The sequence below is a fragment of the Dromaius novaehollandiae genome, chromosome 1 (genome assembly GCF_036370855.1).
Source record: "Dromaius novaehollandiae isolate bDroNov1 chromosome 1, bDroNov1.hap1, whole genome shotgun sequence".
Taxonomy (NCBI): domain Eukaryota; kingdom Metazoa; phylum Chordata; class Aves; order Casuariiformes; family Dromaiidae; genus Dromaius; species Dromaius novaehollandiae.
The window spans coordinates 122,680,003-122,695,926 of record NC_088098.1 but is presented as its reverse complement, the minus strand read 5'-3'; the positions used below and the strand labels follow the sequence as shown (position 1 = coordinate 122,695,926).

General features: G+C 41.8%; 1 protein-coding gene across 1 annotated transcript in view; it reads right to left on the bottom strand.

Moving 5' to 3' along the window:
* Positions 1-4,478: 4,478 nt before the first annotated feature.
* Positions 4,479-15,924, bottom strand: part of PDXK (pyridoxal kinase) — an 82,984-nt gene continuing 71,538 nt past the window's right edge. Inside the window, exon 11 of the mRNA XM_064497083.1 lies at positions 4,479-4,869. Within this exon, the coding sequence (XP_064353153.1) occupies positions 4,829-4,869 (41 nt within the window). The 3' untranslated portion in view covers positions 4,479-4,828. The remainder of the gene's footprint in view (positions 4,870-15,924) is intronic.

The following is a 15,924-nucleotide window of genomic DNA, read 5'->3' as shown; positions in this document are numbered from 1 at the left end:
GGAGGTGAATATCCTCAACTAGGTAAAAAGCCAACCAATGAAGCAATAAAAACCCCACAAAAAAACCAGAGATTTCTGAAAACAGCTGCTGGAAAGTGGTGAGGAAACTGAACGCACACAGCATGTCTACCACCAAGTACGTGTTACTCCTCTGTGGAGGTTTGTAACAGAAATAGTAACGTCTGAATGAAGTCTGAATGGAAATGTGTGTATGAAAGGACCAGAAAAAACAGCAAAATGTGGGTTAAAAGAACAGCCTCTGCCAATATCCCAGGACACAACTGACAGCAATAGTACACTAAGGAACATGACACTTATGTCAAGATCAGAAGGCTCAGATAAAACTGTAGCGCAGGTGATTCACGGTGGAAGACCCACAAGACAATGGCAACAAAATTACAGCACATAGCACCTGCTGTTCCTCTTCCTATCACCACTAAGCTACCCCAAATGAGGAAATATAAGCTTAGCACAGCAGACTTAGATAAAATGTATGGAATAAGAACAATTCTGAGGCAAAGAGATCATATCATAATAACTGTTGGCTTCTAATGGGTATAAAAGACTTGTCCAAAATGAGGTTGTCATCACTAGTGAAGAGGAACCCAAGAAGAAGAAAGGAGGACTTGCTAGCCTCTCTCTCTTGTTTTCCAGGTTGCACACAAGAGTTTCTCGGCCACACCACTTGAGCACACATTTCGCTGCATGTGATTATGAGAGGGTATGAGTATCACTGCATGAAATCTAGGCTAGGAGGAGTGTGAGTGAAATCAGTTTTGTTTCATATAGCATCACCTTACCTTTCCATAAGATCTCACATTCAGTTCTGCTGAACTAATCTCCTACACTTGAAAGCATAAAGACAAATCAAAAGGTTGATAATCCTGAAACAGACCAGAGACACTAATCTATTAACCAGCTAGTTCCCTCACTCATGTTTATCTGGTGTCCTAAATGGATACACTTACCAGCTAATTTTTCCAACACTTATCTTTATCTAAACCACTGCAAGCCTGCTACTCACACATTTGAACTGGAGTGGATTATCTGAGCAGGAGGAAAGGGTTTAAAAAATGGCAGCTGAGTTCAGCTCCTTCACCTCCCAGGTCTTCTACTTCCTTCTGCTAAAGAGTTGGGCCATGTCCCATGTCCCCGATTCTCCTCCCAGATCTCACCTCAAGACCACTGGATTTGGGAACTGTCCTAGAAATTAGATAAATGATCCTTTCTTACTCAGCAATTCCCATTTCTGTCTTTTTCTGCTGACAACAACAACAAATGGAACTGCAAGAAGCCAGATTTCCATCAAGATGACTGAAGCATCAGACTGGTCTGTCAAATCCCTCAGAAATCTTCTTTTAATTGCTTTCCTAAACAAGCGCTTCCCACAGAGTCCCTTCTCATGTTCACTGCCTGCTCTGTTTTGACCTGAGTCTTCCTCATGTTTAATGTAAACTCTGAGATCTCATGACAGTCATATGAAAGACACTAACCTCATTTCTTGGGTTATCAATCCTTTTTCTCCACTTAGCAAGCACAGAATAATCCTAAATTCAATGTCTCTTCCCTATTCTTCAGGAATTTGAGATCATCTGTCAGGGTCATTAGAGAACTAATACCACGTCGCTGTATATCTTGCGATCTTTTAATGCAAGGTGTGAAAAGGCCTTTTTCCCACAAAGGGCTAAGGCAGAGGTATGACATAGCTGGAGCAGGATGAAGCCATTTAGCACAGGTCAGACCTCCTGATTGAGGAAAAAATGGGAGATGTCCCACCCACCAGGACCCACTGTGTAATGCCTGGCTGCTCATGGAAGTGACCCCCAGCTCCCTGGGCTCTTCACTGCTCTTTCCCTCTCCCTTCACCCCACAGGGTGAGCCAGGATTAATCACCTTGCCTCTCTTTGGAGGGAACTGCTCTGCCTCCAGTTCCTCCATCTCCTCTTGAAGACCTCCAGGACCAACTGGAGACCTATGCAGTGTTTCCTACCCTTCCCCTATCTGAAGCTCCCCCTTTGGAAAAATCGGTCCTCAAAATAACAAGGCTTACCACCGCAAGCACAGTGGTGAACAAACTAACCTAATCTCCTTCTTACTCTAGATCTAATGCAACCTCCAGATGCTGGGCATCTCTGCCATGTGCTCTCCTGTACTGTGCAGACACACCCAGGGCAGCTAGCCAAAGGTGAAGCAGAAAATGCAGTAGGAAGAACTGTGTCCGAGTTTCCCCAGTTAGTGTCTCCCCTGCTGGCCCATATCTCTTTGCTTATGTCCCCCCAGCTGCTCATACTGCCTCGCTTGTGGTGAATATCTGGTTGCAGTAAATCCTCACCTACATACCGCAGCCTCCAGCTGGAGCCTCAGCTCTCCAGAGCTCCGGCAGCTCGTGGGGCTGACAGGTACCTTCAGGGTTCAGGGCATTGCAGAGCCAGGTGGAGGTGGCCAAAAGACAAAAGTCTGACTCTTTTCAAAAGTGTTCAGTCTAATTAGGGGGGTATTTGATAACCAGAGCACAGAATTTGTGCCCTACAGTTCGAGTGAACTAAAACCTCTTCTATTGTTTGCAAGACTTACTACTTACCTCCATGTTCTTTACATTTTCTGGAAGATTTGAGCTTAAGTCTAGACATAAAATTACCTTATCTATGTAAATTCTTATTTATATGTCTGTTGGGGAATTTTAAGCCTTTTATCCGTGCTGCAGCTGCTTGTAAATAAAAATAGTTGAAGCAAGGGAGCTGAGAAAGAGCGCTCCCAGTTTGATCCCACTGTTCTCACAAATGTGCTTTCTGACTGTGTAAAATAATTGAACCCACCAATGCCTCAAATTATCTACTGATAAGGAGGGCTAAACAATACATGTGATATTTAGTTTGCAACCAGCATGAAGCTTACAGAAATGTGAGCTCTATGATTGAGAAAAAAAGGCAAGTGCAAACCTATGTTTCACAGCAGTCAGCGAGGAGATTTGTTTTATAGCATTCTTTGTCAGCTGCTTTGTAGAAACAAGTTCTGGCTTTGAAAATTGCTATCTCTTCTCACTAGAAGTGGAGTATTCCTATCAAGCAATCGTAGGCCTTCCCAGAAGTATGGTAACTTCCACATGTCTTAAATATTTACACATGCATGATAGAGCACCACTTTCGTAGATGATGTTCATACATGCTGTTAAATAAGGGTACAGTCAGGACTCAGTTTGGTTGAGGCATTAACTCCACAAACAGACAAGAAGGCAGTTCTGCCTGCTTTTACGAGAACCTCTGTCTATTATGAATAGTTCAGCTATACCAAAGTGCTAACAAGTTCTCATAGACTGTGTTAATGCTTGGGATCACAGAGCCATTTGTGTAACTGTAGCGCTGCCAGTTAGCCAGAGGTCTTTTCCCCTCCCATATTATTAATGCTATATGAAAGAAAAAAAACAACTCTGCACTTCTTCAATGATTTTTGGAAGATGAGAACTCCTCTGAGCCACAAAAGATAGAATCAGCTTTTCAGCACTCCCATTTCTGGAATAATGGGATGTATGTATTATTTCTTGCAACTGTTTTACACCATGTGTTAGCAAACCCACACAGGAGGAAGCTGCTTTTTCGGAATATCAGAGGCAAGATGTAGGCTTGCTAATATAATGAAAGGCGTGTCTTACATGTGTGGGGGGCTGGTTTTGTTTGGGTTTTTTTAGCTGCTGAGTAACATTTGGATGCTAAATGGGAGAGAAGGTCTGGACAGAATGTTTTCTGCAGCTGATTTGTTGATGGCCTTGCTTAGAGTAGAAATCACAGTTCGTCTACAGGAAGTCTATACAGCAGCTGTCAGTGACCCAGAACAGCCTGAACATGTGCATGCTTTACCTCATTTCTCTGTCTGTGCTACAAAGAGCAGCAAGCTACCCCTCATAACTTTGCATCCCAAATCAGATTTCTTTCATTGGACCCTGGTGTATCTCAGTAATTTTGATTGAAAGGTTTCCTTACTCTTTGGGAAGTAAAAAAAAAAAAAAAATCCAAAAACACTTGGGTGGGGTTGCCACAAATACTTGCACTCCTGACAAAATTAAAATACATCTATTTCCCCCTAGCCCACTTCTTTTCCCCCACTTATTTGAATGCATGGGTATGTTTATTTTGCTCAAAATAAACCCAAGCCTTTCTGTTATTTTGCATACCACTTCGATACATCTTAGGCCCAGTCAGTGGCCTGTGGACCATAGGTTCAAAACCACTGAATCTGGCCTTTTCACAGGTCTGTTGAGACTTTTAGAATGTTGTTGGAAAAGAATCTCTCCAGGTCCCTTTCAGCCCTCCAGAAGATAATGACTATTTGGCTGCCCCAGCCATCATCAGCATCACAGGAGAATTTTTCTTAGATCAGCTGGGTTTCATTTGTGATCAACTGAACTGACACCTCAGTCTAGTCTTACCACAGAGAAATCATTATTCTTTGCATAATTGTATTCTCTGCAGAGAAGATAAGTGTGTTTTCAGGTACAAAAAATTAAATGAGAACCATTACATTATCTCAGAATGTTTTCTCCATTAATGGGAGTTTTATCTTCTTTTCAATGCATCAGGTATTAACAAAAGCATATGAAATTAGCTTCTTGGGAGGGAGGGGGGCTAGTCTTATCATTTAGATTCAAAAGAAGAAAATTAAAAAAAAAAAAACAGAGCAGAGGCAAAGCTTACGTGCTATTGCTGTCTATTACTGAAAGCCATAGAGCTATTTCTGCCAGCCTCAAGCTCCTGCTGGGTTGGATAATGCTGAGCAACAGAGACACCAGGCAGGAACTTTCAGAGCCAGCAGGATCAGGTGCTTTGCTGTCCTATTAGTCAGGTGGGCGAAACCGTACTGCTGCTTTCCTCCTCTCTGGAAAAGAAAAAAAAAATCTGTGTTATCACATTTGCCAACATGTGAATGCAAGCCATAAAACTCCATGCTTTAAGTGGCCTTCCGGATTGGTGATGACCTCTGTAGTCTGTGCCGTATTTTGACATCTATTTACTTTACAGAGGTGTCTCAAACAGATGAAAAGTCAAATGTGAAACAGTGGTAAAACTTTCCTGCAAAGTTGTAAGCCTCTTACATAATGGATTCCTGAAGCACAATGCCCTCAAAGCCTACGCCTCTCAGAAGAAATCCTTATAGGCTTTTGAAACCACTTCTGTGAGGAGGGAGGAAGGAAAAGAAAGATGGATTCAAATCTTCAATGGAAAACTCACCAACTCTCAGCTAAGGCCCAAGGTCAACCCCCTGTTAATGAGAGTGCTAGTGAGATGTAGGGGCCCAAATGTGGAAGTCACCTGTGACCAGGGGACTTCACTTCCTCAGTCTCAGCTCAGTTTTCCCCACTTGTAGGGCGCAGCACACTCCTCTTTTTTGGGTGTGCCAGTGTCACAATGAAAACAGCAAAGATTTGTCCCCAGAAAAACAACCTGTTTCCAAAGACGCTGCTCAGGTTAGTGAGCTATACGTACTGAGCGGGGACATGTTTGGAGTTTGGTTGTGTGCCATCATCTTCCTCACCCACTGCGGGCACCACCATTCCTAACGGTCCTGGGAAATTAGCATGCCCAGCAACTTACAATTTGCTTCCACCTGAAGTACAAGAGTTTTCTACTCCCATTCCCAATAGTCATCCTGCTTTTTCCCCCATTCACATTCCTTGCTGGTTCTGTTGAAAACAAAACCAAAAAATTCATTTCATTTTGGTGACCAACTGGTGTTATCTATTTCCCTCCCATCCTCACCACATGATCCCCACTTCTGTACTTTCCTTACATCAGGAGTTTTTTGTATTGATTTTGCTGGTTTTTTTTCTAATATTTCTATTAATATCCTTTGCAGCATCTATCTCAGCTTGACTTTTGGCAAGTTTTACTTTCTTTCTGCACTTCATTAATCTCAAGACATCAGTCTTGCTATAGGCTCTCTGTTTACTCCTAATGTCTATCCTGAGGCTGTTATTCCCCTTTTATGACCTTAGCTCTCTCCTAGACATTCTCCCCCATTTACTTGGCTGCAAACTCCACACTGTCATTAAATCAGAGATGCAAAAGCTTTCGAGGCCTATTCTGCAATTAAGCCTTTAAGCAGACCACAAGAGCCAGTTTCACAAACATCGACCCTTTAAAATTAAAAGCATTGTTTACAGCCCTGTTTGGGTCATCCTTATGTTTAATTTGAAGAAATCACTTGATCCAATGTTAATTTCTAAAACCAGTGCATTATAATATCCTCATTTCTCACCAAATCAAAACTTCAATATATCAGCACATTCATTCTGTTCAGTGAGCACCTGGAAAAAAGTCTTTTGGCTATCGTTTCCAGGAATATCTGGATTCTACTGTTATAACCAACATGTACTTTCATCTGGAAAGTCAGCAACTGCTCTCAGTAGTATTAATCCAGACAATACTAGCGAGCTCTCTAACTGCATCCCACTCTAAACCTGGTAATAATAATCCCCTGGGTCTTTTCTAGGAAAGACCAAAAAGTTACTTTGACCCTTTGCTGTGTCCCTAAGGTTATTTGGCTTCATACATAATATCATTTCTTGCTTTGGTACTTTCTGTCCTGTTATAGAATATACACATTATCTTCCCATGCTCACCTTTGAAACTGAGAACACATACATGTCACCTGTGTAAAAAGTATCATCCCCACCGCTTTTTTTTTTCCAAAACAATCCTAATTCCTGCCCCACATAAGGAGGTTTTGTTGTTGAATCTGGCTCAGCCTCTAACAGCTCCTTGTCAGGCCTATGAGCACACCTTCCAAGGGTCACTGAAACTGGGAACTGCCCTGCCTGCTCAGGACCGGGACTCATTTTTTTGTCACCGTCTGAAGGCAGAGCAGAGGGATGAAAAGGTTACTTTAGGAGAGTAGGACAGAATTAGGATTACTTTAGGATGGTAGGACAGAAACAATTCCACCTTTCATTCATAATACTTTGGTAACGACCTATAGTGGAAAAAATTGAATTTACTTACTTTTGCAAAGGTGAGCTGCAAAAGTTCTCATAGCCTTGTTGGCATAGTAAAATGAAATGATTAAAATTAATAAAAGCTGTAGAGCTTTTGTATGCTCTTTTAGTTATGCTGCTGTTTGCATAATAAACATATTCTGAATTTTTGAATGAATTTGAATGAATGAATTGAATTTGAATGAATGAATTTCTGAAAAAGCTCTGAATAATGGCACTAAATCTCATGTGAAATGAAATTGTTTCCCTCTTATCTTTACCTTTATAGTTACTTGTCTTGGAGAAGTTCTACGTGTTTTTGCATATTAGGTTTAGATTCCTCTGGTTATCATTGCATACAAGCTTTGCTTCTCTCTTATTATATTAGTACAACTACATCAGTTCCACAAATACAGTGGGAAAAAAACCACTGTGGCTGCAGGGACTCCAAGAGTTGCTGGAAGAAATTCTCTTTTTCAGATTTGTGTTTGTTTCCTGGCATCCCACAGGTTTCACCCCGAATGCATCAGAGTCACAGAGCTCTCATTAAGAGGCACCACTGAAATTCAAAAACTAGAAACAAGCTCATGTCTATTAAAATGATAGCCTGCAGCCTGGCTTGGGAACACACCTGCTTCTGACTACTCTTTACTCCTCTCTTCACGCTGGCATGCCTAAGCTCAGCCTTGTCAGAAGGCATGAACTTCAGTCGATGTCTGAAAATGCATGTTTGGACTTAGATACATTACAAGAAAGACTTCTAAATGTTTTTGGTACCAAATGGCTCAAGTCTGCCTTTTTTCATGCTGAACAGTGTCTTCCTCCACACAGAGTCTTGCTGAAATGAGTAGGAGTACTAGATGCGTAAGGCACTTCTTAGAAAAAGAGAAATGAGGACAGAGAAGTGATGGATTTCTGGCGACCTGCTCTCCTCCAGTGCTGCCTGATGGATCACCATGGGGAAACGCTTCTTTACTGCAAAACCCCTCCAACACTGTTGTCAATATAGTTATCCACATAACTTGATTACATCACTCTCCTCTTGGCTCTGAAGCTTCCTTCTTTCTGAATGGAAATATGAGGTTTCCTAGAGTACACAGTCTGAGCTGCTATGCTTGTTGAATATAAACAACTGTTTTCCACCAGACTTTTTTCCAGAAGAAGAAAAACATGATACTTTTGATGTTTCCCTGGTAAACCCAGCAGCAAATTGTAAGCCTGCAAGCCACAAGGGGAGAAGAGCCCCTAGTGACTCTCAGTACCACGCAGCGGCACCTGCCTCGCTTGCAGGGCTGCCGTTGTGGCATGGTTTGGCTCTCTCAGGGGACATCCCATCCTTACACAGGTGATGTCCCAGCCTCACTGCAGACATGCTTAATTCAGTGGAGAGAATGAGCTAGCGAAGCCACATAACAGCCAGGTCACGTAGCTTTATCAGAGAGATATGTCTGCAGAGCCTGCAAGACGGAAAGAAGGCTTGGATGAACAAGATTAGAAAAACAGGTTGAACGCTGCCTCATTCCAGGAGAGAGATTAGTGAAGACCTCCTTCCTGACCAAGGAAATCCTCTGTGCCCTGCACAGGGGGGTGGAGGCAGCATCCTCCGCTCCCCACTAGGTAGGTACCAAGCACAGAGATTTGTGCAGGCTAGCATACCCTGCTTCCCACAAGGAGAAGCTTCTCTGAGCTCTGTGCTTCAAGGGTTAGATGTCTTCAGGCATGAGCTGCTTGCATATAACTGCATCACACAGCAGTGGGCAGCAAAGACTCAACAGCTGAACCCTTTTCTGAGAAATTCATTGAACTTTTCTGTGAACTATCTGTGAAAAATGACACACAACGCATAGTCCTTCCAGAGGAATACATTCTCCAAGCACAGTGCGCCTTGCATCAGCTGGAACATCCACTGTTAAATATTTAAAGCAACATGATTTTTGTAAGTATGCAACAAAGCAAAAGTGTTTTCAGTAAATGTTGTTATAAAGCCTGAGAGCATCCTAGTCACCTGCCCATGATCCTTCTCTCCCCCCAGTCTTGTGTCAAAGAGTTTAACTGCACTCACCCATTCACTTCTGCCTGGTTTTAAATTTATGTATATGAACAAATATAAGAACCAAGTTTAGCTTTGGATCAAAATTGTGAGTTCAGACCCAATTTTTTTTCATAAAGACACAGGGAAAAATGGAGGAATTCAAGCCCCAATTTCAGGGTTCAGAATCTTGTTTTCACTCTGGTCAAGACAAAAGACTGGATCTGATTATCACTGTTCTTGCCCTCATCCAATTCACAAGTCAGTTTGAGCTCACTCTCATTCAGTGCTCATGATCAATTTGCATGTATGTCACTATTTTCTTTTCAAAAGTCTCAGTACTATACACAAAAATCCTTATTTAGGGATGTGGAAAATGAAATACGGATGGATTAAGTGACTTTCCCTGCCACAGGCACACTGTGTGCTCTTTAGTGATAAACAAGACCACATCTCAGCAGCTTCTGAACTCTCTGCTTTGTTTACAAGATAATACTTCTTCCCTCTCAGCCCTGAATTTATTTAACTGATTTGAGAAGACTGAAGCAGCACAGATAAAATGCTGCTGAGTTATCTTTCAGGGTTAAAAAAAAGTCTTTTTAATGAATACACAAGATAGCGTCTAATGACCACAAATTCTATCAGATGCTTTACTTTGCACATGATTTCAGATTAGTGTTCTTATATAACAGGAGTCTCAAGCCACTGAACCTTAACACAAACAATCATAATGATCTTTTTTTCTGGGGACAAACCAGCAAATGTTTACACAGAAACACTTTTGATAGTTATATTATCTTCCTTAGAAAATGTTTTTTCTCCTTACTGCACCAAAATTAAGCAGGCAAGCAGTGGTAGCAGCTGAAAGACTGAGCGTGGTCAACCCTGCTCATCCTAACCCCATAGTCTGGCGAGGCACAATGCTGCGTTCGGGTGGCCAGGCTGAAGTGCAAGGCCACGGGGTTCACACTGTGCCCCAGTATACCACTTCATCACCGTCTCTGCTCTTTCCGTGTCTTTCTGACTCCCAAGAGCAGTGGCAGCTTCTGTCTGGGATGCTGGAGGCCCTGCTGCCTTTCTGCAGTGAGGCACTGCTCCTACAGCTGTGCTGATGCCTCCAGTTAACATTGCTCTGGTTGTTTCGCAATGCTTAATTTGCAACGTTGCAATTCAGCAAAGTTTGAGGAGCCCTGACTACATTCACTGTAGTTGCAATGCTCTGCATATCTCAACAGTCCCAACGAAACCGCCACTGAATTACAAGAAGATGAAAAACAAAATCTCATTTTCTTTATGATCATATTAGGAATTAGAGAGTAAGGACCATTTGGCAGGGATCCTCTTCTAGCGTGCTGACATTTGGCTGCTTGTACCTGTTCAGAGCAAAGGGCTGCCCAGTCCACACCTCTGTGGAGGGCCAACAGCAGAAGACTGCATCCCAATGATTCAGCTGCTGCCCCTTAGCACGTGTCATATGAGAAACAGTGAGTAATCACTCCTTATTCACCTCCTTCATGTCGTTTCACATACGATTTTACGTACCTCCATCACATCTTCTCCTACCTGTCTCTGTCACAGACTAAACAGTCCCTATCTTTTCCATTTCTACTCATACAGAAGTCATTTCACATTTCTGATCAGCTTTGCCATCTTTTTTTCCTCTACCTTTTCCAGTTCTGCTGTATCTTTTCTGTGATGCCATCACCAGAGCAACATGAACCTCACAAGATGGAAGCACACCATGGATTTAGACAGTGGCAAAACATTCTGCTTTATTCTCTTGTTTCTTTCCTGCTGATTTTTAATAACCCATTTACCTTTCTGACAACTGCTATGAGTTTAGCTGAAATTTTCTTGAACATGAGGAACACTGCTTTTTTCCTCAGTGCTAATTCTTCCGAGCCCACCACTGTGCATGTAAAATTATGTGTACTACTTTGCACTTGGTAACATTGAATGTCATCTGCTATTTTATTCTCAGATTAATCAGTGCCATGAGATCTTTCTGTAACTCTTCACAATCAGTTTTTACTTTGATTACTCCAAGCCATTGGATATTGTCAGCAAATTTTGTCACCTCCTGTGAAATCATTTTGCAAACCACTCATGAATATATTGAGCAGCTCTGCTGCCTCCACACATCTCTGTATGACCTCAAGAGGTGACCTTCTTCGGTTGTAAAAACTGACAGTTATTCCTGCCCTTACTTTCTTGCCTTTAGACTAGTTGTTAATCCATAAGACAACCTTCATCCTTATAACAACTTAGTTTATTTAAGGAAGAGACTTCATCAAAAGCTTTGAGGAATCCAAGTACACTGTGTTTTTCCGGATTATCGTTATGAGCATGCACACTGATTCTCTCAAAAAAACGAACAACAGGTTTATGAGCCATGACTTCCAAGCTGTGCTGACTCTTCTCCATTATTTTGTATTTGTCCATATGTCTACTAATTCTCTTTATTATGTTTTCTTTTTTTTGCAAATGTCCCTCAAATGAAAATCAAATATATGAGGATGTGGTTCCTTGGACCCTCCTACAGCTCTTTTTAGAAGTGGGCATCACATGTCCCACTTCCTCTAACCTTGAGGCTAAATTAAGCAAAGCCAATTTAAGCAATAGGTTATTCAGCACAGTTAATAGTTTGGCAATTTCATATCTGAGTTCCTTGAGAACTCCTGCGTGAGCACCATCTGCTCCTGTTGATCTGTTATTATCCATTTTATTGGCTTGTTTTAAGAAGGCTTTTAATGTCACTTCGGTTTGAAACCTTTCCTCAGACTTACTCAGATAAAGTTTTCAGTATGGAAATGCCACTAAACTCCTCCTAAATTGGAGTGAGCACCAATGCAAATAATCCATTTAGCCTTCCTGCTATCACTTCAATTCCCTGTTACGCTTTGACCACTTATCAGCTTTCCTAACTCTCTGCCAGAGACTTTCCGTTTCTGACATGTTTAAAAAATCTTTCTTATTATTAGTTGCATGCATTGCATGTTGCTACCAAGAGCTTTTTTATTGCTTATTACTTTATTATGGTTTTGTTTACTTTTTCAGAGTGTATATTCCTTTCTATTTCTCTCATTTGCACATTCATCCCTATTCTGAAAAAATTCTTTTTTTCTCCTGCTTTTCCTTTGCTTTTCTCTTTACCTGTGCCAACTTTTAACGTCTTTTTCTAACAGGTAACATAGATCTGCTCCAAATCTTTAATATGGTGTCTTTAAAGGCATCCATGACACCTACAAGTGTGTTATTCTTTTAATGGTGCAGTTCTTTCTAACAAAGTTCTTCATTTTGCATTTTTTCCTTTTGGAAACTTTACACCATAGTCTTTGGGGGGCTTTTCTGTTCCTGTGAGGTTGCTGAATTTGGCTGTGTGGCAGTCACTATGCTCACACGCCTTGGTGGTATTTGGGGCCGGAGCAATATTCTGCACGTTGCTCAGAACGAAACCAAGGGTTGCTTGTTCTCAGCTGGCTTCTCTGCCTGACTGTTGCAACGAGCAGCTGTTTATGGTATCTACAAATACACCCTCTGCCTCCTACTTTCTCATAACATTTACCCAGGCTGCAGGACATCATGGAGGCCTCCAATTTTCTTTGTTCTCTGCCCTATTGTTCTTTCTAATTGCCCCTACCATTTCTCAGTGAAGGTCACCAGCCTGGTCTGATAGATGAAAGCATCACTCTGTTCAATATTTTCCCCTTTTAGGCATGATATTTCAAACCATGGGAATTCTCTGTTACCTGTATGCAACAGCTGACTTATTTACCTGTTTTGACTCCAAGCTTTTTTTAAACACCGAGTAGCACAACATAATCTGTCGTTCCTTTATCAATTGCAGCCGAGAACTGCGCTATCCCACTGCTCTGTTTCCTTTCCAGGTTTCTGGTATGCTCATTACATCAATATCATTATTTAAGAGTCCACTCATTTTAATTTTTAGACTCTACCCGTGTAATTTTTGGACTTCCAACTTCTATAGGAAAGCCAGCACGTATCTGATCTTAGCTTCGATGTCTAATGGCTTTTTTTTTTTTTTTTAATTTATGACTGCTCCTTGCTATCTCCTTCATTAATTTAATCAGCTTCAGTCCTATCTCCCCTTCCCACTTTTCTTTTTTTTCTTCCTAACTACAAATGTAACTGAGCACTGTATGTAATCAGAAAAGATCTTCATGTAAATCCAGAGTGCTACAGGATGTTTGCCCACTCAGGACTAAAAAAGCTGCAGAGGACTCTACTAGTCCCTGGCTCCTGCAATGTGCTCTGTCACAGTTTCATGCTGTTATTTATTAATTAACAGCACAGAGGTGTGCAAAATCAGTCAAGAAGCAAATTAAGCAGGATAGCTTTTAAAATGTTCATGCTGAATTCTCAAAATGGACTACTAATGAAAAATAGCTATCATAGTATATGCATATCCCAGGTGTCTGGGATCCAGGCAGCAAAGCCAAAGAAAACTACAATGGCTGGACTGAGACACAGACAGAGCCCAAGAGCTTGACAGTTTGACAGGCTGTCATCCTAAACAGAAGTTACAGGGCCTGATCTGTCAGAAAATCTCCCTGAAGTTGGGTCGCTGAAAAATAAGGATTTAATTTCCAAGAAACCGTGTTTAACACCAGTGACATGATCATGCAGTGCTTGCTATCCTATCAGATCTCATTGCTCCAGGGTAAAAACACATTACTTACCCTTACATGACAAAAACTCCGGATTTTAACAGATTACTTTCACTACTGCAGCAGGAAATAGTTTTGTGCACCATCTGTCACATCTCAGCCTGTGTGTCAGCCTGCTGCATGCCATCATTAAAGCATTATAATTATTCACCTTTCATATAACAACAGCAGCAACAACTACACTATAATGGGAGTTGTACCAACACAAAATTACAATGCTAACCCCCTCCCACCCCAGAAGTGTGCAAACTGTGGAGAGGACAGGCTTGTTTATGGGTCAGTGTGTTGTAGACTTCTATAATGCTCTTTAAATTACCTAGCTCACAAGCTAGTGCACACCAAATTCAGTGTAGGATACAAAAAACCCTGAGAAATTCAACAAACGCACTGTGTGGTTAGACCGCATCAGTGCTCCTGTGGTTACTCTGCCTTGGAGAAGTCAAGGCAGCTAGTTCAAAGCCAGCATTGGTGTGGTTACGTTACCCACAGCTGAAGTGCAAATGTGCTCTCCAGACAAGCAACACTAGATGAACACATACCAACAAACACAAGGAAAGATGAGAAAGGATCAGTAAACATGACTGACACTGGTCTCAGCAGACCAATGATCTGCTTGTTGTCAAGTTTGCTTTTGGCAAAAAAGACTTTGAAACAGCACGAAAAGGATTTGTTTGTTTATTGGGAACAAATCTCCACTGTGAGGAGAGGTATGGGAAAAATGCATGAAAAGACAAGTTTTTACAAACTGCTGAGGTTAGATAAAGTCTACCAGCAAGTAAAATATCGTAACTCAAAGAAAATCCATTGAAAACTCAGGAGTTCCTGGTGAGAACATTTCCTAAGGAGAGAAAAGAGGAGTTGGTTCAGCAGCTAACACATCTTTTTCCCTCCAGTCGTGAAGAAATTCCTCCTTTAGGTGTCTGGATCTTCTAAAGGCTCAGGCACATGCACGAGCTCCACGTCTTATGAAATTACTACCTGTTAAAGACTAAAATCAGACTGTGGCAAGCAGAAGAGGAAGAAGAGGGAGGAGGGAGAAATGAAGATGATGGGTTGAGCTCTTCTCATCCCACCTGTCCCATGATGGAAATACCTCTAAGAATAAAAACACACACCCCAGGAAGATCCTCTTGCAGAGCTTTTCTGGAGTTGTTTGGCCCACAGCATAGCCACCACCTGGGATACTGATAGACAGAGAGGCCCTTTCCATTGGTGCAGGAGGAGGAGGGGAAGGGACCTCTCATAGACCTTGAGAAGTAGCGCTTGGGCTGGGCTTTTGGCCTGCCTCCTTCTCAGTGGTGCAACCTCGGCACCAGAGAGGGGCTTTCCACGGTCCAGAGCTGAGGCGATATTTAATGTTAGGAAGGTATTTAACTTCCCTTCCCAAACCGCCCTCCATCCAAGTGCCTTCCAAAGAGGCTGTTTTGGGAGGCTCCTCTGCATCTTCCTTTTTATTGACAGGATAGCTTGGCCAGACATGACTATAGCTAATTTGGAGTCTTCCAGTTATTATTTCTCATTAGTTTTCAGTTTGAGAGAATCAGCTTACAGTCTGCTAAATGTTTTACTCACTGCACTGCTGAGACTGTCATTGGATTTACTGGCAGATTGTGAAGAGTTTCTTATTGATTTTTTTTCCATTTTATTATATTACTCTAATACGATAGTATAAAGATTAACTGTGATCAAGTGGCTAACAATTAACATTGTGGCAAAGGCAAGAGAAACCAGGCTAGGGTAAGACAAATAGCAGTTCTGGACCCGCTTAAGGAGCTGGTTGGGGCTCCCTTACAGTTATTAGTACTTACCTGACGGTGAGAGAGCCAGAAGCCCAGAAGAGGACAAAACATAATGCTTGTCTTCAAAAGAGAAGAGGGAACCAAGGCACCAGCCCAGATTAGCTTCACTTTACTGAAATGAATAATGAATGCTTGGAAAAAAATGTAAAGACTCAAAAATCAGGAGGCTGATTTAAAAAATCGAAAAACGTATATATATTTTTAAATCTCACAGTTTTGTATCACATCTGTGGTTGTGGAGGGAGCTTCCACAGATTTCTCAGTACTGGGGTGGGGGGGACAATACTGCGGGCACCAAGGGGCAAAACAACTTCCCGTTCACTCTTTGCCTGGGAAGAGGTTGGGTACTGTGCTGTTACACTATCCCCAAGGCATCAATATAGCCATCTCCTGTTGCTCAGTGAGGTCTCTTCCCATGCAAACCCTGCACAGAATCAGCCTATA